The 25,235-nt window shown below is 37.0% G+C and overlaps 1 protein-coding gene across 1 annotated transcript in view; it reads left to right on the forward strand.

The window, feature by feature from the left end:
• Positions 1-25,235, forward strand: part of sntg2 (syntrophin, gamma 2) — a 102,797-nt gene that overhangs the window by 71,747 nt on the left and 5,815 nt on the right. Inside the window, exons 13-14 of the mRNA XM_037694782.1 lie at positions 9,748-9,819; positions 10,003-10,212. Of these exons, the coding sequence (XP_037550710.1) occupies positions 9,748-9,819; positions 10,003-10,212 (282 nt within the window). The remainder of the gene's footprint in view (positions 1-9,747; positions 9,820-10,002; positions 10,213-25,235) is intronic.

Consider the following 25,235-nt stretch of genomic DNA (forward strand, 5'->3'; position numbering starts at 1 on the left):
ATCTGGACCTGATGATTCAGATATTCCATATTTGGGTTTTCTATCCTGTCAAAGAATGAAGAACAAATAACAGGCTTGCATCTCACAGATGAAACATTGAACATGGGATTTTTCTGGATTAAAACATCTGTTTTATATTAAATCTGACATAAATGACAGATATGTAAAGGCTAATGTCTAATGTGGTGTATGCACAAACAAAATCATCAGTATTGTCATTACTTTTTGTAATATTCATTTTATTATGCACTTTTTAATGGTCACAAATAGATATCATGAATTTAACAAACATATGATACTTCATATTTTCTAATATATTCCTCTATAATAATAAAACCTCCAAGTACCCAACTTTAGTTATTGCCCTCTAATGTAGACATATGTATAGATTCCGAACTTGAAGAAAACAATTCACTGTTATTAGCTGTCTAGTTTACCTAATTTAACTTTTATTCAAGGATTCAAGGTTCTTTATTTGTCATTCCACCACATGTACCACATGTGTACACAGGGTATTAAAATGTAAAAGAAAAACCGTAATAAGATATGAACCAAGAAAAATGTTAAACATACACTAAGCACTAATGGCATAAAAATATTACTTCAAACAGCAGCACAAACATGAGTCTGTGTGAGCAGATGAGTATGAATGAACACAACATGAAACAGATCAGCAGCAACATGAAACAGATCAGCAGCAACATGATGTGATTTTTTTTCACAGTGATTATCCTGGTTAGAGATTCATGAGTCTAACCGCTTCAGGGTAGAAGCTGTTCCTCAGTCTAGTGGTTCTACACTTAATGCTCCTTAACCTCCTTCCTGAGGGGAGCAGGGCAAAAAGTGTCTGTGCTGGGTGAGTGGGGTCCTTCATGATGCAGGTGGCCCTCTTCCTGCATCTGGAGGTGTAGATGTCTGTGATGGTGGGGAGGCTGACTCCAACAGTCTTCTGTGCAGCCTTCACCACTCCTTGCTAAACTTTTCTTATACAGCATGTTATGAATTTTTTTTTAATGGGTGTTGTGTAAAAATCTTTTTTTGTTGTTGTTTATCCAGTAGCAGCCTAAGTGTTCCAGCAGTAGAGTTTTGTTTCTTTGCTCTGCTAACTTAAGGACTGTTGCAGCATGGATGCTAACATTTACTGTCTGGATGCTGTGATTTGAAGACCCGAGTTTGTCTGCATTGGTCAGCCTTCCTTTTTGTCTCTTAAACAGTCTGACAGATAGTTGAGGCTGTTTTTGAAGAATTGTGTGCACTTTTTCTCTCGTTGTTCAAACTGAGGCAGGTTTCCAGTTCCCTTCAACCCCCCCCCCCCCCCCCCATGCTGCAAATTGAGGGCAGTTTTCTGCTTATTTGAAGCTTCAAATATTTCAAATTGTTTCCTGACAAAGCAAGAGTTTCTGTGAGGACTTTGTATTTGAAGAATTTTTCATCCTCTGGTTATTTCAGCTGCAGGGTGGAGGCAGTTAGGAGGAAGTTATTGCACTGGGTATTATGGGATATACGTCTTTATAACTGAAGTGCCCATGAAAGATTAATATCCATCATAGAAATGTTTTTCTTTTTAACATCAAAGTATTATGAAGACTTCCCAACCCTTAAGAAACAGTTTATTAGATTATTTTATTACATGTTAACAGACGGACTAAGATATCTATGTGAGATTATTTTCTGAATACTAACACTAGAAAAACAACAAATGAGAGCTCTGAGTCGTAGTGTTTTCATGAGATCAGCAGGAAGAGATTTAATCTAAATGGATACTTTACTTTAAAATACAACTAACATCACTCCATAGTGAGTTACTGCAGATTTATACATTTTGACAAGTTTTACCTTTTTGCTGCAGTTTATATTTTACAGTTCGGTTGTATTTTTAATGGTTTTTGTGCTCAATGGTCTGTTTTTTAATTTATTTAGTACTTTGGCTTTATTTCCTTTCTGTTATTGATGTTTCTTGATGTTGTACTTTTGTCCTTGCCCTGGGAGAACAGTCCTGGACAGATCAGAACATACTTGGTTGCTAAATTACGCCACAGCAGCTCGATGCTGCCGCCACAGGTATCGGATCTGCGCTAGGTTGTTTGGATGACCTTGTCATGATTATGGCATGAGGCCAGTGTGCTTTGTTCTGCTTTAGTTTCTTGAAGACAAAGCCCCCTGCCATGGAAGCTGCCACTATGATGGTCAACCACCACAGCCTTGGTGTTCATGTTCTGTCGTGCATAATTCAAGTTCAAGTCGAGTTTGTCATTCACATCACATGTAGTACATGAGTTGGAACGGGTTCCAGTTACACCCAAAATACTGTATAAAATAAACCGTATAGAAGGATCTAAGATATACACTAAAGCCATATTCGCACAAGATTAGTTTTAACTAGGGACCATGTGTAATAAATAAATTACTCCCCAGCGTCTGCTTTTTATGTGGCACATTCACACAGGATAACCATAGCCTGAGATTTAGCTGAAATTAACAGACATCTTCCGGATATGACAACACGCTGCATTGTCATGACCGGGCCGGTCCATAATAATGTGCTTAATGTGTGGTCCGGGCTGGTCTCAGGCTTTGATGTGGTTTTACGAATCAGCAAAAAGGCAACTAAAAAAGAAAACACAATATAAAATTGTGTTAATCTACTTATTGAGGAGGAGGCAGGTCCGACAGGCCCATTTAAGAAGTTAAAAAAAGCCACGTTAAGATCAGATGGACAGCTGTCACCGGCTGTGCACGTGAGCCACCGTGCGTCTGTTGACCCGCTGGTTAACATGGACTTACGACCTGTCCAGGGTGTCCCCTGCCTCTCGCACAGTGATGTCTGGACATGGGCACCAGTGACTCCCACTACCCAAAAAGGAAGAAGCGGGTAAATATAATGGATGGATGGATGGGTCAGCTGATCACGCACGCATCTCCACACCTGCTGTCATCTGTGGTGAAGTAACAGCATCTTCAAAAGCCGAAGTGAGCAGAGCGTTCATTTAAAATAGCCTTGTTCTATATTTTTCCAAATGATTTTGCTTTAGCAAAAACAAAAAAACCCCGCCTCATTACGTATCTGATCCCACCCATTTCTGTCCAAATCCCAGAGATACCTATTAGCATTGGATTAGTATTATCACTGGACCTCGGAGTTCAGCAAAATATAGTAGGTAATTTGCGGGGGAATTTTCACTTTACAAATTACTAACATGGCCCATTCACATGGGATTAACAACACAGACAATCTCCATAATTATTACAAATAGCATCTGATCCCTAGGTAAAACTAATCCAGTGCGAATAGGGCTTAAGATATACGCTAAATAAACTCCAAACTGTACGCTAAAACATCTAAGATATACGCTAAACACAATAATGTAAATATGGTGTGTCAAACAGCAGCCCGAACATGAGTGGGTGGTGAGAAGAGGAGTCCTGTGCGTTAATATGTCCTTGAGGACCACGCCAAGTACTGTTCCTGCAAAGATCATCCATGTTCTCACTAATTATTTATTTTTTCCATTATAATAAAGTTGTCATCCAGTGTCGAGGAGTCTTTCTGAAGCAGATATTTAAAGAAAAATTAGGACTTTTAGGCTACAAATAAAAGCAGAAACTGACTCAACGGGCAGCAGAATCAAAACTAAGATTAAACAAACACAAAGTTATCTGATTTATATCAAAGTTCATAATCAATAATCCAGGTAGAAAATCCATCAAAGTTCAGTCAGGTCATCTGGACAGTTTTTTTTTTTTTTGTTGAGACATTTCGTTCTTCATCCAAAGGACTTCTTCAATCCAAGAAGCCACAAACAAACTGAGTCCCACAAGCAGCACACCCACATAGTGGACTAACCAGTTTGCTGGTAATGAGGTGGTTTCTGGGGTCCGTTCTCTTCCCCCGTCGACTCCTCTGAGGCAGCCTTTGTTTGTGGCTTATCGGATTGATGAAGTCCTTTGGATGAAGCACGAAACGTCTCAACAACAAAAGAAACCATCCAGCTGACCTTAGTGAACATTGCTGGATTTTCTGATTTTGTTCCTTCTGACCCCAATTATTTCATTTTCATCTTTGTGGAACAAATGTAACATTTAGGAGCTGGACTTCACAAACTGTTCTGAGTTTCCCCTCTTCAAAGTGCACAAAAGGCATGACATGAGAAGTTTGCCGTGTTTCCTCCAAATTAAAAGTAACAATTGAGTCTCCCAGCCCGAACCATAACAGTTTGTCTTTATCAATATGTCATGTATTTAGAAACATCCACAGCATCAATAAATAAAAGAAATCAGCTCTCAGGTCTGCAGCAGCCGACCGTCTCGTAATAATCCAAAACTCTTGCATGCAGTCATGTTTTTACTCTGAGGAATTTCTGGAGGTGTGGATGGATATTCTGGGTCAGAAGTTAATGTTGTTTGTTTGTGTGTTTTCGTATTCAGACCCGCAGGAACGTTTCAGGACTGCAGTAAATTTATGAAAACGGATCCATTTGTGGCATGAGGGGCACAAATCTTCATTTCAAACAAAACTAAACAAAAAAAATGGCAGAAAAGTTTAAGTAGGTCTAGAGAATATTTAACATTTTTGAGAATAAAACTGTTAGCGTAATGTTTTTATATACTGCTGTCCTGTATGTTTTAGTGTAACATACCTAGAAATTTAAAGTTTACAAGATCTGCCAACTAGTTTTTTTTGTTTTTTTTTTCTGTAAAGGGAATTGCCAAGTTCAACACAACCTGAATACATTTCTGTGCTTGGTTTTGTTTGTTGAACTTATAAAAATAAGTCAAGGTTGTAATGCTGTGAGCAGTATGGGGGTGGGAATATAGATTTAGCCTTTCATTCGTTCCAGGTCTATTTATTATACTTCTGAAAATGAAAACATTTTTCCAAAAAGAAAATGAAAGAACAGTTCCAACACGCTAAAGGCTACTCACATTAGTTGAATAGAAAAGTTGGCAACACCCTCATCAACTTTAGCCATCAGTGTAATTTTATTTACTGAGTGAAGACAAATGCATATTTTTCTTTCTTTTGAGTAGTTATTCCTTGTGAGATAGTTGTAAGAGTCAAAAGATATTAGTAGGCAGTAGAAAAGTATACATCAACATTAAAAAGTGCACAGAATATGGACTAAAATCTGAAAATTAGAGCCTGAAAATGACTAAATATTTAAATGGAAAATAGAATCAGAGTAAAAGATCAAAATTAACTTATTGTTCTATAAGGATTCTTGTCTAAAGTCCTGCTTTTGCTGTGATTTTAAAAGACTCGTCCATGTAACACTGTTTAACTGAGATTGGAGTGTCTTGATAACACATGGTACAACGTAAGATACAATAAAAACTGAACTGCATGATTTCTTGTCACAGAAAAAATATTATTCACAAACATCCAACCGAGATAAACTCAACATTAAAAGTAAAACAAGCGCTGAGTTCAGTGCTCTGTACGGATTCAGACTGACTCGGCTCAGACTTGGACTCCGCTGCAGATGCAAAGGGCTGAGAAAAGATGTCCGTCTCAGCAGCAGTCACACGGCATGATTTAACCAAATTTTCAGGCACTGCTTCAGATTTGTCATAGGTCACACCTATAGATCACAAACCATTGATTCAAACTCACAAATATTCTCCAACCCACAACTATTTGTCTAAAGCATCAAAAAACAGCAGTCAAACTAAACTTTAGACTAAAGCTGCTTCATTGTACAGTAATGACGCGAGTACAAAGTTAAAAAAAAGGTAAAAACAGCCTCATTTCCAAAAAGCACTTCACTTGCTGTTTAATATCATGACAGAAGAATGATTACATTCTTGTGAAAATTTAAGGATCAATCTTTCACATGACGACTGAAAATGTTACTTTTTCTCACACTTTTTAACATTAAAGTTTAATACACAAAATGAGCTTCCCGTTTTCCTGACCTTTGCATTCCAACAGATATTTTACATTCACTTCTGTCTGAGCCTGCAGCTACAAACACATTTTATCACACTGCAGCCAATTTTCTTCATTTGAGAGATTTAGGAAAGACTTGTGCAAATTAACTGATTGCAACAAATGATGATTTTGTAACTTATAGCACAGCTGTTCTATAAAACATACAGTTCTTCTTTTGCATTTTTAGTTTTATGTAAGCGTTCACTCTAGCTGTGCTGCAGTAATGATAATGTCTGGTCCTGTTTAACCAGAGTCTCCTAAAAAAAAAATAAAAAAAAAAAACAGTTACAGACTTTTCCTTCTGCTGCTGCATCAAAGAAGCATCAACATTTAAGCATCTACACCCGAAGAGTGAACATTTTATTTGTGTCTTTTTCACAATGCAACAATGTCTTGCAGGCTAATGTGAGCAAATCCTCTCACTAAACCTATTAAAACTTATTTTGCACTGCCAAAGCAGTGGGTTATTTGGAATTTACCAGCCTCCCTGTGCTTGCATAACAAACGTGAAGTAAAATTCTGTTTTGTAAAAACTAAAAATACACAATTCAATTATGGTCACACGTTCAATGTCTTGCCTTCATTCTTGGAAGGCAGAGAAGAGCTGTTTATTAAAGCTAATTTAATCAGGTCAGACCACCTTTTGCCTTCAGAACTGCCTTAATTCTTTGTCAGAGATCCAACAAGGCATTAGAAATGATCTTCAGAGCATCTGGACCTTATTGACATGATGACGTCAAAGTTTCTGCAAGTTTGTCAGCTCCTTTAATGAGACTCTTCCGTTCCACCACATCCCAAATTAAGATTTGTGGAGGCTGTGGGGCTCCAGTGAATCGAGCCTCATCAGACCAGACAATATTTTTTCCAATTTCTTGTTGAATTTTAGTGAACTTGTGTGAACTGTAGCCTCAGTTTCAGTGCTGTGTATTCAGAGACAGTATTCTGCAGACCACAGTTGTACTGAGTGGTTATTTGTGCAACCGTTGCCTTCCTGTCATCTCAAACTCGTCTGCCCATTCTCCCCTGATATCAAGGCATTTCATTCACACAACTGCTGCTTACTGGATCTTTTCTTTGGACCAGTTTCTGTAAACTTAAAAGATAGTCATGAGTGGAAATCTCTGAGGTTTTTTGAAATAGACTAGCCGGTCTGGTGCAACCATCCATGCCCAGTTTATACATCAGGAAGTTGTTGTCACTGTCTCTGAGCTGCGGCCATCTGATTGGCTGATTACTTACTTGAGTTAACAAACAATTAAATGGGTTTTCCATAAAAAAGTTTGTTTTTAATACACTTTTTGGTATTTTTAAACCAGATTTTCTTAACTGGAGTTGTGCTTCAGGTGAACTTCCCCGATGCTGAGACTGTAAGTTGTTTAAATATTCAACATATATATATATATTTTTTAAATAAACATTGGACAAACTGATACCTGCAGTATGTTCCAAGTCTAAATGATAGCCCTTTTTTTGTTGTTTTAGAAAGAAGTCATAATCTGTAATAAATGGCAATAATACTTCTTGCGTCTTAGCGTAGGAGTTATGGTTCCATAACAGAAGATGTTGCACAGCTGGTGGGCTGTAAAGTGACAGCTGTGTCCTCTGGCTTCTGTAAAAAATACAGCACCGATAAATATCCCCGAGACTGAGAGGGTTTAAATATGCAGAAATGTTTTTGTTTTTTGTGGTGCAAGTTGCTGATGTTGAGTTGCAGCTTTAGTTAACATGTCTGGAAAAACTGTTCCCTGCTCAGAGAAAGATGGTAGAAACACTCAATACTTCCATATGTTTTTTTTAGACTGGACAAAGGCAGTTTTGAGATTTTCAAGATTTTTTTTTCTCATTTCATCAAATTTGACAACTTTCATATGAAGCTGTGAGTGAGAGAAGCAGTTTAAAACTCAAACATTGGTCGGTATAGACTGCAACAGAACAGTTTGTCTCAGTAAATAAAACATGGCAACTTGGAGTAACTTTTAGTCACATGCATTTTTATACTAGTTTGACTTATTACCGTCATAAAATATAAGATTTGCTGAAGTATATTATACATTCAACTGAACTGTCATGGAGAATATGTGTGAGGTTATATTCTCATGTTTTTTTTTTCAACTGGTGAAGCCTTCCAGTTCCAGTAAAAACCAGCATGCCTGCACAACAGTGAGGTTCTGTTCAAATACTGCCTCTGCCAAGTTGTACTTTTTAAACCTGGTAGTTGTCAATTTGTACCAGGCTATTACCATTTCATCCGATCACCAGTCAGCATTCCCCCCCAACACGGGATGAAACCATTAAAATGTTGCACCCATGCACTAACCATATGCAAACATTCCCATGTTCATACTACCCTGCATGCAGTGCACGTATCCCTGCGACCGTGCATGCATTTATGCAGCAGAGGCAGCGATCCCACAGGAGCATGCTTTATTTCAGTCATGTCAACATGTGCTTTGACCGTTCCCTGATATGTGCAGAGGCAGCAGTTCCAATCATCCACATTTGTGGTGCACATAAAAGTTCAACCACTCCATAAAATACAATCGTATCTGGCACAGGCCAGGTAAAACAATGCTGCTAGTATAAAATGCAGAAGAAAAAAAAAACACAACTTAACCTGTTGTTTTTAGACAAACATCAGAAATAGTACTATTTGCTGCTAAATTCCCGATTTAAACAGAAATACGCTCAACTTCATTTCTAAAGTGTACACTGAATTGTTAATGTCCAAATGACAATGAATAATATCTCAACTACAGCCCCAAATTTCAAATGAGTTGAAAAGGAGGCGCTGTAGATGCTTCCCGTCTCCCTGCCGGCTGTGCTTGAGTGCCTGACTGCTGAGATCCTGGAACTGGCAGGAAACATGGCTTGTGACAGCAGAAGGACCGGGATCGTCTACTGGCACCTGCAGCCGGCTGTCCGCAGTGATGAAGAGCTCAACAGGCTGCTGGGAGGAGTGACCATTGCTCTGGGAGGGGTTCTGCCTGGCATTTGGGCGATCCTGCAGCCAGGGGGAACCGAAAGGCCAGCTGAGTCTGGGTGGATGGATCGGACAGCATCTGTGGCCAGTTTCTTTGGATCCGCAGTGGGACAGATCTTTACAAGAGATCCTTCCTGCCTACAGCCATCAGTATCTATAACATTTCCCAATGAAACAAGGATAACGAGTTACAGCAACATTTAATTTCCCTTTGGGATTAATAAAGTATATTTGAATTGAATTGAACTGAATTACTATTAAGATGGGTACACAATGGACACAAGTATGTACAGACTGGCAGAAGTGAGTACAAAGTGACTTCTAGAAGGCTGTGTCTTTTAAAAAAAATAAAATAAATAAATAAATTAACAAAGTATGGGTAAGAAGTGGCCAAAGGTATGATTGCAGGTAGGACTTGACTTGGAACCCATAAATGTTTTAATGAGCTCTATGATGGAGAATGGAAACTTTTTTATAAAGTAAATTTCTGCGAGACTTGAACTGAACCATCAGTTCTACTTTTTTACATGTATTGTCTAACCAAATTTATTTCTAAATTCTGAATTATCTGAATCAGTAAAAAAAAAAGATTAAAGTATTGATCTAAATTAATGACCTTTTTTGACTGCAACTTCTGTTGTGCAAAAGTGTCTAACACTATTTGATGTTGACGGTGCAGAAAAAATAAAAAAAAATCCCTGTGCTGGAGGCAACAAGATGGTTCCTGACGCATCATAAACTCCTTGTCTAACTTCAGTTTGCATTTTGTTTCTGGATTAAATCAAGTGCAGCAAAGCTTGTTTTGGCATGCTGGCTCATCAAACATTTATTTTCTCAGATCAGTGCTGCTGACTGGGGACAAGCTGAGACAACTTATAACCTCCATGAGGTTCTTTTCAAGGTTCATAAGGTAAGTTTTTCAGAGTTTGATCAATGCTGTTATGGCAGTGTTTTGAAAGTTTACTCAGATTCATAAACCAGGATTAACAGTAAAAATGTTCCTGAATAAACAGAGGATTTACTGATTGCATGACTTTGGCTTTATAAGGTGAAACAACACCTCAGTTTCTAACAAAACATATTTTTGTTTCAGCTGTGGATGGCAGAGGACTGCTGGCTCCAGGCGAGGCTCTATCTGGGCCTGGAGCATTCTCCTGAGCAGCAGGACAGCGAGTCCCTTTGCTTCAGTATTCTGGTGGGCCACGGCCAGAGCCACACCTTCAGGGTAGAACTGGCCACTGAGCTGGCTATCTGGGAGAAATCCTTCCAAAAGGCAGTCTTCTTGGAAGTGCAGCGAATACAAGTAAGTATTTTCATGATTATAATGTTGCATTTACGATGGCAGTGACTCAAAAATGAACTCTTGGATCTTAAAAAAATGCAGATGTTACATAAAATACTTTTATATGAAAAAATTCTGGGGGTGTTTAAAGCCCCTCTGGTTAGATGTTCTGTTTGTGGTCGTGCTTCAGCCTGATTAAACCCAGTTGGGTGCTTGTTAAAGGCCTACTGTGAGCCACACATCCAGTTTAAAGTGGATTTACTGAGAGCCCAGGTCCACATCCATCCCCCATTACTATAAACTGAATAAAAGCGATGAGTAAAAGTTTCTTTGGAAATTCTTTTCCAGGCTTCTTGATGATTTTCTGTCTTACAACTTCTTAGATGTTCAGAAAAGTTTTAAGATTTAGCCGACACAATAACTTCCTGTTTCTGTTGCTACAATCCAAACCGTCTTTTAATCTGTCTGTTCGTTTCATGACTCACCTGGGGAAGTCTTGTTCACAGCGAGGATCGGAATGTTTTGACATCCACGCAGCTCCAAGGCACTTTCTGCCATTGTTGCTCTCAGTAAATCCTGATTTATTTTTTTTAAGTTCATAAGCTGCTTCTTTCTTCATCTACAGCTTCATGTGTTTTTTCACATCATGTGCAGTCTTTTGTGTTCGACTTGATGTTTACCCACTCTTCAAAACAAGTCTCGTAAAATAGAGAAAAGCTTGGAGACATTTAAACCTGAGAGTCAGGTGTTTAAACTTTTAAACTCAATACCTTCGTTTCTTGTAGAAGTTGATTATATTTTGCATATTTTTAACTTTCAAAACAATAGAGGAACGCTTGCGTTAGTTTAAAGTTAATTGTAGTAATCTGTTACCACCGTTAACATCGTAGGAGGATTTTATTCCTGCCTCTTTGTACCAATTTATTGCTTCAGTGAGGAGATCCCCGCATAAATGTTGATACGCTATTGTAACTCTGTGCTTTCAGTTTCTCTAAGAATTTCTATTGCATCTAAAAGTGAAACGTAAAAGCTAAGTAATTTATAAACATTGTTTAAAATGCATTTAACATGAGGAACCTAAAGAATTAGTCCTCACTGAGCCATTAAATTGCTTCTTAAGCACATATTTTTGAAGTTTAAAGCTCAGAGGGGGGGAAAAAAAAAGAGAATCATAGTTGTAACGTCAATCAGAAGAGAAGACTCAATCATAAACACTTTAGTCTTACTTCATTATTCATTAAACCTCTTTTATCTGTTCTTAAAAATATAATAATCAGGCATTTAAAGTAATATCCAAGTAAAATGTCCCTGTGATGGACTTACGACCTGTCCAGGGTGTACCCCGCCCCTCGTACAGTGATGGCTGGACATGGGCACCAGCGACCCCCGTGACCCAAAATGGAAGAAACGGGTAAAAGATGATGGATGGATGGATCCAAGTAAAACATATTAAATGCATTCCAAGATTGTAAAGGTGTCACTGAAAAAGTGACATCTGCTCATAGTGGAACTACTTTTCCATGTAGCTAATAAGCGTTTTCGCTAACTTTAAAAACCTTCAGTGGAAATGGCTTCCTCTAAATTTAAATACGGTAAAATTGTCTATTTTTTTGACAAGTCACTACCCTAAAAACTTGCAGGAGAATGGTGATTTGCATAGAGTGGTGCTATGCAGAGCGAAGTAAAGGTAAGCACCATGTGGTGACATCCATCCTCGCAGCCCACCCCCCCCCCCATTTACCACAAACAGTCACTGACTCATGGTGTCAGTTTACAGCCAATAACAGAGACTTTTTAACATAAATGCAAAACCAAATAGTCAGAAACACTGCACACATTATACCTACCCAGCATGCTTTGCAATGCTCACAATGTCTCTGGGACGTGACTCTCTCACACATGATTTCACACATCTTTATTTTGATACAGATTTATTATTGTGAGAATTTTGATGACGTACAGCAACTTTGCAGTTTATAAAAGTAGTTAACCATAAAGATGATCGCTAAAGTGAGTTAATTTATTATAGTAAATGACAACAGAGATGTCCGACACACATTGACTGCATCCCTCTGCTTCAGCACAGCAGAGTTCTGCTCTGCCTCTTTTGTTCTGACACAGGACCAGATTAATTTATGGACGCTCACCTCTGAAGGGGACATGGACGCTTCACTTGTGAATCACAAGTAAATCGGTTTCATAAATCACAAGTTGTAATTCATGAAACCGATTTGAGTTGTGTTCACTTACATTATTACACAGTCTTAGTGTCAGCGACAGCAGTGCATGATCAAAGTTGGTGCTTTAGAAGACAATAAAGAAAGAGTTATGTATTGTCATCATTGTATGTTCCCATGCAACAACGAAATTTGTCGTTTGTATTAAACCCATTGCATGAGATACACCCAGAGCAGCAGGCAGCTATGCAAGTGCCCAGGGAGCAGTTGGTGATTAGGTGTCTTGCTCAAGGATTTCCTGACATGTGGGCAAGGCAGGGAGTTGGACCTGCGATTTTCTGGTCCCAAATCGACTGCCCTACCTCTACACCATCTTGGCCCCCTTTTTAGTATGAGCTTCCACTAATGTTTTAGTGATTTAGCGTAACGGAGCAAACTTTTTGGTTAGCTGTGCCCACCAGCGTGTGTGTGTGTGTATTACTAGTAGCATGAATGTAAGTTGTTGTTAAAATGTCATCAGATTGTTAAAATCTGGTGATATGTGCTGCTGATCACATGCTGCTGATTTATTTCATGCTGCTGTATGACTTTTGTTGTGACTTGGCGTTAAATAATAAACTAATAATAAACTAATAAGTTAAATAAATAAACTGAATGGAATTTATTCTTTCACTCACACAGACTCATGTTCGTGCTGCTGTTCAGTGTATTACTGTTTTTGCACTATTAAATGTTTAGCGTATTTTTAGTTTAGCACATTTCTTAGTTCATATCTTAGATCTTATTACTGTTTTTCATTTACAATTTATACTTTTGCTGTTTGTAACTGGGACCGTGTGTACACAATTTCATTCCACAGCATGTACCACATGAGATGCTAATGACGATAAAGAAACCTTGACCTAAAAATGAAATGGAAAACTATATATTTCAAGATTAATGTTAAAACAAAATAAATATAAATATAAGGCAGGCTGCACATGACTGTTAAACATTAAGATGACAACAGTAAACATTTTGAAAGTTTATTTATTTGACTTAAAGATGGAAAATTCCTCAGTGAATAGAGTGAACTTTTAGTGTAAAATATCTGTAAATCAGAGTTCAGGTGAAGTGTGGGAGGAAGACGAGGGACTGCAACAGAAAAAAATGTAAACTTTAATACAACACCGTGAGGCTGGTAGTCTGAGCTCAGAGCGTAGCTGCAGGAGAGGCAAAACGAATCAGAGGAATAAAAAGTATGCTCAGTTCAGGCAGAAAAAAAATGCACAAGAAACAAAATTCCTAAATAAAAAATAAATATGTGAGGAAAGTGTTGCAGAACACCAGGACTGTAACAATTTGTATGTGATCTGACTTCATTTATTCAGTTTTATTCCATCAACTTATTTTCCGTGTGTTAATGGAACATTCTAAAAAGTTTCTGCTTTATCCAAAATGATTTTCATGTCATCTGCTGAAACTGTTATTTCTCCAACCTTTGTTTGCTTTGTTTATGCAAAATTAATTTAAAGAGTTGTTTTTATGTTTGCAGATTTAATTTTGACAAATGTGTGACCGTCCTGAGATCTTTGTCACGATTGAGTGAGGTTAGAAATGAAACCACAGCAAGTCTTACATGGAAATAATAAAAAAAAGACTAAATTGTCAAATGAAAACTAATGTCTAAATAAGAGGTAATAACTGAACAACAGTTTTAAGATGCAAAGTTCTTTTAATTGTGTGAATGTTTATGAAGCATTCGCACAATTGTGATCCTTTTTATATTTTTTGTTGGCATCTTTCTCATTCCACAATTTTTGCACTATTTCAACAAATCATAAATCAAAATGTTTAGCTTGTTCGAGAGAATTCTGCTATCACTGTTGGTATTGGTGCAACTTTAGCTGTTCGAAATATTTAGACATTTCTGACACTGTTTTGCCCCTAAATGAATTGAACCCATTTTAAATCCTTGAGATCTTTAGATCTGTTTACAAACTTTTGCTGCTCCTTTCACATTTTGTTCTAGTTCTGCTTCTTTCATCTTCCTTGTGCAAATTTTCTTTTTTCAGCTAATTTCAGCTGGGTTTTTTCAGCTGTTTTGTGCTCCTTTCAACTTGTTTATGCCAACTACAACATTTTGTGTGTTTCTTCTATCTTCTTGCTCCTTTCAGCTTATTTATGCAAGTTTCAGCCTTTTCTGCTATCCCAGCCACTATTTAGTTGTATTTATTCTAATTTTAAAATGTTCATCTAATTTGACATTTTTGCACTCATTACAACTTTTTTTTTCTGCCTAATCCAGCAAAAATGCACGCTGCCTACTTCCTTCTAGTAATTTAAGCTTCTTTCTTTTGTTTTAGATACTTTTCAGCTGTTTTTTTTGTTGTTGCTAATTTAAGTAGTTTTTTTCTTCAGATAATATTTACTTCTTTCTGCTCATTTCTGCCTCTTTAAGCCTAATTAGGCTAACATGTTCTTGCTGCTTTCTTTTGCTAATTTAAGCTTGTTCTACCTTTCAGCTACCTCGTTAGCATCTTTATATAATTTCAGCTGTCTTCAGATTAATTCAAATTATTTATGGTAATTTCTTCTACTTTCAGTCTAAAGTATTTCTGCTAATTTCAGCTTGTTGTGCTCCTTTCAGCTTATTTCTGTAATTTTCAGTGATTTCAGCTACTATTTAATTTTCTCCCTGCTAATTTTAGCTTTTTCAGCTAATTCCAAATGTTTGCAATAATAAAAACAAAAAAATCTGTCTAATTCAGCAAAAAATGTGCTCTCTCCACTTCCTTCTGGTAACTTAAGCTTCTTTTTGCGGTTTCGGCTACTTGTCAGCTCCTTTTTGCAAATTTTAGCTGTTTTTAGCTAATTTCCTAATTTTGTTGCTAATTTCTACTTATTTAAACCCAATTCAGCAAATATGTGTTCTTTCTGCTTTCTTCTGCTAATTTAGGAATTTTTTCAGCAACATTTCAGAATGTTTTTTTTAGTTAATTTCAGCTGTTTTTCAAGATGTTCTTCTACAAAAAGCTTTCACACTGCATTTTGTCAGGAAATGTAATTTCTCTAGCTCAAAGTCTTGTCTACCCATCAAACCTGAAATGTTCTGCATTAATAAACAGTAAAAATAAAATATTTTATTATGAATTTATTTGTTGATACTTTCTGTATTCCCTTCTTTAAATTCAGAAAACTGATCTTTAGTTTTGAAAATCTCCTTTTCTTCAGATACATCTGGTAATTTAAAATAAAAATATGAATATATAAGAATATAAAGCATTCTTGTTACCTCAAATATCGCTGTGGATTTCATTCGTTCATTTTCCTCAGCTCTGTTTGATTCTTTAACATTTCTATTTCCATCTGAGAGAAATTTGGAAGCGGAGGCCCGCTGTTTCTTTTAGCGAAGTCTTTTAAAGCAGAGAAAAGAACAAATTGAACTCTCGTATTGTAGAGAAGCTCACTCACAGGCACACGTGTCTGGTTTCTACCTCGAAGCGCAGCTTTAATCATCCGTATGTGCTGTATCACCGGTTTCTCACTGAGCTTTAAAAGGTCCCGCTCAGCCATGATCACACATTGTATTCAGGAATTAAGTCAGAATGCCACATGTCAGGTCAGACTCTTCATCAAATGGCCAGCGGTGCTTTTTGTAATCCTCTCCATTCTCAACCTCTCACCCCTCCAACGCGGCCAACCAAAGAAAAAGACTGAATATGGTGCAAAGCCCGCGGGTTGCTCGGGACACTAAAATACGGACATTTATAAATATTACAAAGTCAAGAACCTGCCACAAGATATCTGGATCACTTTTTTTCCAGGTCATTATGGAAACTTGAACCAATAACATGAATATTGCACCAGCAAGTTGCATCACTGAATCTAACAATGTTTTAAAATATAATCATTTTTGTTCATTTAATCAGGAAAAGTCCCGTCGAGATCACAGATCTCTTGTCCTGGGACTCTTGGGCCTGTAGTCTAAATATGGATGTTTTGGACTATGTGATTAAACAAGAGTACCCAGAGCAAACCCATACAAGGGCCAGGGCTTGAATCAAGGCTCTTCATTCTGTGACACAACAGTGCTAACCACTGAACCATTGTACTGCCCAAATGTTCTTGTTCGAGAGGCTTGGCACCGACTTGTTACTACAACAAAACTAAATGCATGGTAGAAAGCGTCCAATAATCCAAGTTAATAAAAAACATAATGCCTCTCTCAAGTCCTTTTGTAAATTAAAGATCTAGCATCTCGTGAAGCCCTGAAGGAATGGGTATCACCTGCAAACTTTTATTAAAACTTTTAAACTATGATCTTTTTTTTTTTTAGAAACTAACAGATGTATACGTTTGTAAGCTCAGTCATCCAGATAGATGAAAAAGATGGTTCAATCATGTCATCTGGACCATTTTTTTAAGTGATAAACGTTTTGTCCCCCATCCGGAGGGCTCAAGTTGGAGTAGCATCCGGAGTAGCACGTTGACCACCTGGCCCAGGGCATTTGATTATTGTACTTGATGACTAATTGTTTTGGATTTGTGTGTTCTGCAAGTGTTGAATAAAAGCCTATTTCTGAGATTCCAGCAGGAGGTTGTCTTGAAACACAGCAGTGAAGGCTACCTATGGGACAGATCTGTTTGGCAGGCCATAGACTGAGGAAGTCCTCTGGATGGAGGATGAAACGTTTCTCACTTAAAGAAACTGGTCCAGATGATGTGATTTAACCATTTTTGTTAAAGTTAATGATGTGCAGTTGGTTTGAGCACAGATTAGTTATTCTCAAAAATGGGATGTTGCAAGGTGTCTCCCTCAGAGTGCATGTTCTGACTGACTCTCTGCTACCACCACACAATTTTAATTCATAATCTGAAAAATCGACTGAATTATAACCATTTGTCTTTACTAAAGCCGATTAACTGTGACAAATATCTTTTAATTAGGTTGACTCCAATGGGGAAATAAAATAAAAAGTTTCATTGAAATTACCGGTAGTCATGTGGTGTATGCAGTAGTTTAAGACACGTGTCAAACTGCTCAGTCGAACACTCATTACTTACTGGTTAGATCTTAATGTGTTAAAATATTACAATATGCACTTTAAAAAATATAAAATTTTGTGGTGGTCTAAACCAGTTGTTCAAGGTTCATTGTCATTTGCATCACATGTGGCACATGAGGTGGAACGAACTTGCATACACAGGGTCCCAGTTACATCCAACAACAGCAAAAATATAAATTGTAAAAAGAAACTGTACTAAGGATCTAAGATATAAACTAAGAAATATGCTAAGCACTAACAGTGCAAAACAATATGCTGAACAACAGTAGCACGGACATGAGTCTGTGTGCGTACGAATGAATACAGCATTATGGATAATCAGCAGCATGAGAGCAGCAGCATGGATAATCAGCAGCACATAACGATCATTAATTACATGGCATTACATAGATTTTTTTTACAGTGTTGTGCTGATGAATAAAGAGAATAACAGAAACTCAATAACTGATCCAGCCTTATGTACATATCAAAGATGTAATGATTAGGATTTGATGCATCAGCATCTTCCTGGAACAGTTTCCTTTTGGCACAAAACAAAGAAGAAGAACACAAAGTTTGTTTTCTCAGTCATCCAGGTATATAACAACAAAAAAGGTTGAATCATATCATCTGGACTTCGTTTTTTTTGTTAAAGAAGAAGAACCTGGTGTAAATCTGTTTCAGAATGCTGCATCAGAGTTCATGTAGTTGATGAACCTCTGCACATCATAACAAAGTTACTCTGAACGCTCGGCAGGATTTTCTGCTACTGCTCTGCATGTGCTCTCCCTAACGACCTACTAGCTGGCTTTTGTCTAACTGTAAATTTTCATCACTTAGGAAGAGTTTATTTGAGAGAAGAGAGTTTGTTTGCAAAAGTTTGGATCCAATCTGGAACAGTGTTGCAGTGCGTTTAACCTTGAACTCTTAAGATTAAATTGTTCTCTTGGCTGTAAAGGCTCACTGAGCCGAATGTGTCGTTGCTCAAAAAGATATAAATCCAGTGAGTATCAGGTGCTCCAGAAAAAAAGAAATATTGATTACATTTTAAGTAACCTGGATTTATTTGGATTAAGGGAAAGGGATTTTGATCGCTTGTAGTCAATGGAACAGTTGTGAGTGAAGCAGCAGGATGGAAGGGGAAATGTAGAAATGTCTGCTTTTATTTTAACTAAAACTTTCAACCCAAAGGAGGTTAACCATCATAGCATCTTAGGGGAGCAAACGTGCATTCTGCTTATTTCCAATTTTTGATTCTCAACATATCTATCAGTTTAAATAATAATTTCCTGAAACTTGGCTAGAGATTTTTTTATTAATATATAATTAAAAAAACTAATGACCCCCTCTATTGCAAGGTGTATAGAATAGATCTGCACAAAGCATACACTCTTTACCCTAAGGCCCAATTTGGTCCCATTGACTCTTATAACTACATATTTTTGATGTACTGTAATCCTGACATGCTTTTTGCTTCTTCATGAATACCTAATAAATCTAAGCCTCTACCTTCAAAATAAATGGAAAACAGGTTTGAGGTGGGATGACCCACAGTACCCTCAGTAGAGGAAGCACTAGCTGCAGTTTTGCAGTCCTCTGAGGAGAGTGAGCTGGAGGAGGAAGATGTTACTAGCAGTGAAGATTCATCTGAGGGCCCGGAGGGATCGGGGAGGAATCCCTGCCAGTCACAGAGGGGCCTCACCAAATATTCCACTTTGCACCTCATTTAAAAAAGAATATTGCATTTTTTTTTTTATTTTTTTTTTAGATGGAAAAATATGACATATGGTATAAAAATGTAAAACTTGCAAAAAAAAAAAAAATCTAATTTCATATCTACAGTTAGGTCTGAAGTTGAAAAGATCTGAAACAGCTGAAAACAATTATTCCATGATGTTTCTCAGACTTTATGAGAGGGACCATTTTGGTCCTTAGGGTAAAAGGTGTAAGGTTTTGGAATAAACTGGCCTTGCTCCAATACGCATTGCATCAAAATCAATGTTATCAATTATTGACGTAGTCAAGGCTGTAATAACTACATGCTAATGATTCAACTTTTAACCTATTTTTATTTATATATTTTTTTAAATACTGCATTTTTGTTTTTTCCATAGAGGAAAAAAAGGAGTTTTATGACAGAAATGATATAAAAATATAATAAATATGAAATATATATATATATATATATATATATAATATGTTATGTATTGTCATCATTATACTGTATGTTCCCATACAATGGTGAAATTGGCTCTCTGCACTTAACCCCTCCACCCCCAGGTGGGGTAGTGAGCAGCTATTGAGGGCTGCCCAGGGAGCAACTGGGGATGAGGTGTCCTGCTCAGAGATACCACGAGATGTGCAATGACTGGAGATCGAATCTGGGACCTTCGGGTCCCGAGTCGGCTGCCCTGCCTCTACACCATCTCGGCCCCCATATTGTTCTATAGTTTAGTCTGAAGTTGTTGAAAAGATCTGATGCAGTGGAAGGAAAATATACATGATATTTTTCTTGGACTTTAATGAGAGGGACTGTTTTGGGTTAAGTGCAGTAATTTTAAAGGTGTAAATTTTAAACTAATACAACCTGCAGGATTGTGCATCTTCTGTTTCCGTTCTACTTCCAAAACCACTTCCTCTAAAGTAGATCTTAAAATTCAGAGCTCAGGAACTACTCTTGGTTTTAATATTTTTTTATTTAAAAAAACAGACATCCATTTATCAGCACATAAACAATTACATGTACTAAAATTATTCCAAATATTTATAAGTCCTTTTGATCCAAAAAAAAAAAAACTAACAATACAGCATTTAAGATGCAACAAAAACTTTAAGTTTTACACACAATACTATAAATTGGTCCAATAAATACAGACTTGTGCAGTGAGCAGTCTAAATTAACTTTTGTTTTCAATTATGGTTTCCAAAAGAGACATTTTATTTTTGTTCATTGTTCATTTTGTTATTGGATTATGCAGTTTCATTTGCAATCAGTTTAAAGTTAACACAATCAGCCAGAGGATGTTTTGTCTCAGTGAGTTCTTGTAAAACACACAAACTCCCTGAAAATGCTGTTTTCTTTTAAAATGTGCTAAAATTGTTGGGTTGGTGTTGACTGAGGGCAAAACTGAGCTGATTATAGAGCTGTAAAGTAAGTTCTTAAAGCTCCTGTTTACATTCAAATTCAAACTAAACTCTTGTCTGTTTTACTTTTGTGTTATGTGAAAGTTTCAGTAAATGCAGTTTGAGCAGAACATTAGAATATATAATTATTTTTATGTTATTAGAATGGAATATTGCATCATCAGTTTATTAAATGTACTCTGTGTGTCACCTGATAAGTTGCATGTTTCTCTGCAAACTCATCCTGAATTTAACCAGTTTCAGACTAATTTCAAGCAATATAAAACAATTTTAATAAGTAACGTAAAATTCTAATTATTTAGTTTATCCTTGAGATGAACCTTCTTGAGCGGCTGAATGAAAAGCTCTGATTTTTCTCAGTCATGACTTCATGGGCACCTTTCGCCCTCAAGTCTACCTGGTGTGAAAGCAAAGGGTGTAAAATATGATAATGCAGTGTTTTTTAGTCTTTAATGATGCAAATGTGGGACACTGTCCTTTGGGATGCTTATGAAACTGATGAAGCGTTTCAATTTGCTTTTGAGTCGTTTTTTCTCCAGCCAATTAAGCCGGCCTCCTGTGGTTTGTGAGGAGCACTCTGCAGAGTCCAACGTACTTTAACCTTCACACTGACTCCATCTGGGCATTACATAAACTCTGCTGATGTGATAGAAGGAAGGGATATGACTCCTAAAATTGCCCAGGCAGCATTTTCCCACATTTTCTTTTATCTTTTGTTTTTTATGGAGGAGGAATTGAGGAGAACTCTATTACGAGGCACTGATAGGCTCCTTTAGCTCCCAGCAAGCAGCGGCAATTTGTGCAATTTTGTAATCTTCATTTCTCGTCATCTTTTCAAGCGCTCTTGTTGAGGAGGAGGAAATAATGGGAAGTGTTGAACGTCCAAGAAATGGTTTATCACTGACTTGGTTTTATTTTACTTAGGCAACAAGAATATAACTTATTTAGGCTTTTTACAAGCTTTCTCTTTGCTTATTTTGATATGTTCCTGTTTTAGAATATGTTAAAGTTTCAGTTTTGGTTATATAAATGTTTCCTTTTGTGCAAAAAGCCTCCGTCTTGTCGAAGCCCCAAAATTCACGGTTGAAACCCATGCCTTTGTCTTAAAAAGTTTTTCTCTGCAAAAAGATGAAAACTTGTTTACTGATTTTTTATTTATTTTTAATCAAAAGCAGTCCTGCTGTTGGAAAAATGCTATGCTAAAGAGCTCAAACCACACTGAGCGTCCGCCATTTTGAGAACCAAAGGGAGATGGTCCATGTCATGTCAAGTGGCCTCCCTCCCATTTTTCTTAGAGACACACTGCCCGCTCCCTTACTATCCATCCTTCGGTTCAAACAGTCTTATACTGCCATCCAGTGGTCAAAAATAATACTACATACAAAACAAATTAACAAATATTTCTTCTTAAATTTGACAATAATTACTAATTATTGTCAACTTTCAAACAATATTATTGTTTATCGCAATAATTTCTGAGACAATCGCCCAGCAAAAATTATTGTGACAGGCCTAGTCATCGTACCATTTATGTCTCAAAAGTACTACACAAGTACTCCACATTTACGGTTTGTGAGGTTTGAGTCACACACACATCAGACTTTCTACCCTGGTGTGAGGCCATCACACAGGAATATCTGCTCCTCAGGATGTTCTCTCTGACGGTGCAGTAGACTTGACATTTGATTCTGAATAAAATATACACAATGCTCATGAATTAATTCAGTTTATATATCGCCAAGTCACAACACAAGTCATCTCAAGGAACTGCACAAAAGCGTTTACATACTTTATGAAGCCAATTGGTAAAAGTTATCTATTTAAGGAAGCCAGCAGATTGAATTTAGATATGAGTTGCTGTGGGTCTCTTTAATCTGCTCACGGTGCAACAACTCAGAGGTGAATGTCGTGTTACACACTTGTGTAACGAGTGCAGTCTGTACATGAGACCAGTTTAAGTCATTCAAACTTCTTGCTCTCTGATTACGTACGTCACACATTTTTCCGTGAGCTGAAGGTGCCGCTTTTCCTGCGTCTCCAGCAAGTCAGGTGTTTAACCTGTACTTGACAAGTACTGTGAGAAACTGTACAAACTTCCAGTTTGTGATCAAAGGGACCACTGGACATGACCCTGCGATCCATGCATGTCCAAAACACTCACTGTAGCTTTAGGTAATAATTGTCCTTTTTTCACAGAACTATAATAAAACAAATGAGTAATGAATTCACAAATGTCTGAGAGTTTTTGTTTAGATAGTTTCTCTCTTTTCAGCTGTCTTTAAGTGATGAGGAGTAAAAAATCGATAACTTGTTTAAACCAATGTCTCTGGATTCTAAAATCTGTGCCAAATTTAGATTTATATTCCTGTATTTGATGTTGCAGGTCAATAATCCTTCATTTTATCCCACATGTTCTAACGCATGGTAGTAGTTCATAAAGAAATTGATGCCGTAAAACTGTAAATACGGATGTACATGTGTATATGTAATCACATATGTTTTAATTTGGTAACTTGTAAAATAACAGAGCATCCCACACATTAGTGTAACATCTTTTCTCTTGTTTTATCACAGCACGCATGCATTGCTGTCGGATTGTGCTTAGAAACATCCCCCCCCCCCCCCATCTTTTCCAATTAGTGCGGTGCTGCTCACCATGTTGTAGATTTGGTGACAGCAAGAACTTGGCAACTGGCTTACTGCTTTAAAAAAATGTTTCTGCCAGTCACAGATGGATTCATCCTGTTAAAGACGTGTGTGTGTGTGTGTGTGTGTGTGTGGGGGGGGGGGGGGGGTTGAGTGGAAAACACTCTGTTAAAGGACTGTACATTCACTGCTCTCTATAATTATAATGACCATGCCCTCGCGGTGTGAGAGTGTTTGCACAGGAACCAAAAAAGAAGTGGAAATAAATTGAAACTAGAATCCAAAAAGAGAAATCAGAATATGCTTCTTGGTATTCCAACAGAGTGGATGACACAACCACAAAAAGAAGTCACGAAGCAAGAAAGGCCTTCAGAGACACAAAGCTGCATAAAGAAAGTCCCACATCCCACACAATTGTCTGGGTGGCAGCAGAAATAACACATGTTGGAGGTTTACATGCTCCGGTGTATTAGATGTACTCGAACAGGATGCTGGTGTGTGGGGTTGGAGTGGAAGGTCGAGGTCAAGGTTCTTTGTGATTTACATCGCATGTGGTACATGTGGTGGAAGGAAATTGTGCACACAGGGTCCCAGTTCCATCCAACAAAAGTATAAATTGTAAAAGAAAAACAGTAATAAGATCTAAGATATGAACTAGGAATACACTAAACACGTAGTGCAAAACCAAGGAATGGAGGAATGGGACTAAGATTAGATTTTATCAGATGCTGAAATTAAATATTCATATCTAAGCAAAGACAAATTAACAAAACTATATTGAGAACAACATTCTGTGCAAGATTTATCACACAATGTGTAATTTATGGTAACTCTGAGGGCTGAAGAAAACTGTTGGATTTACTTTTTTTTCATTGTATTGCATTTATTAGGTTGGTACCACTTTACTATAAGACTCCCCTTATATATGGCTAATAAATAGTTTATAGATAATTACTAATTCCTCTATAAGCACTTCACAAATCATTAACTGCTTATTATGCATTAATTAAGGATGACAACATAAAACTGACCAATTTATTGACAAGTAGTGAGCCAAATCTGTTCACCTATATATTTCATCTAGAGTTGTTATATTAAACATTTCAGACTAAGTTACTACCTTGTAAGCACAATAAGCCTTTGTAAACCTAATTTCTTTAGCATATGATATATCCAACCTTTATTTATACAGGTTAGTTCCCATTGATCCCCGAGGACTCATTTACAAGTTAACAGTTTACTGCATTATAAGTATCTCCAACTAATATTAGATCCTAAAAAAATAGGTTTACAAATGCTTATTGTGCTTACAAGGTATTAACTTAGTCTGAAATGTTTAATATAACAACTCTACATGAAATATTTAGATGAACAAATTCAACTCATTATTTAATAAGAAACTGGTCAGTTTTGTCTCTGTCATCCTTAATTAATGCACAATAAACAATGATTTATAAAGTGTTTATAGAGGAATTAATAACGTATCTATAAACTAATTAGTAGTGATCTATAAGGAGAGCCTTATTGTTAAAGTGGTACAATTGGGTCTACAGTTTAGGAAGTTTGTATTATTCTGTCAAAAACATCAAGTTATCACAAAGTCTGCAGGAGAACGTTGGCTCTATCTGAGTAGCTGAGGTCCAAACCAAAATGTAGTGCTGCATTTAATCACAAATCCAGAGTTTGGGTTGGATTTTCTCTTTTCTGTGAAGATACCGACTGAGCATGCTTTTGGACGTCCATCACAACCTACCAACTGTTTTTTTTTGTTTTTTTTTGTCTTTGCTCTCATTTCTGCTGTTTTTTTTTTTTTTTTCTTATCTGGAGAAAAATAAACTATTTGTAAATTAAAAAAAAAAAAAAAATCCAAGTCAGGAAACTCATTAGCTCAGCTCGCTGCTGTCAGCGGCGCGACTTGTTAGTTTGATTGTCTGAGGTAAATTTTGGACATTTTAATTGACAGAAGATGGTGCTTTTGCAGTTTTAATTAAATGAGAACTTTTATTCATACTGTGCTTTACAACAGCTGTGAGGTACTTTTACTTGAGCT

Source organism: Nematolebias whitei, chromosome 21 (assembly GCF_014905685.2).
Source record: "Nematolebias whitei isolate Nwh7 chromosome 21, NemWhi1, whole genome shotgun sequence".
NCBI classification, from domain to species: Eukaryota; Metazoa; Chordata; class Actinopteri; order Cyprinodontiformes; family Rivulidae; genus Nematolebias; species Nematolebias whitei.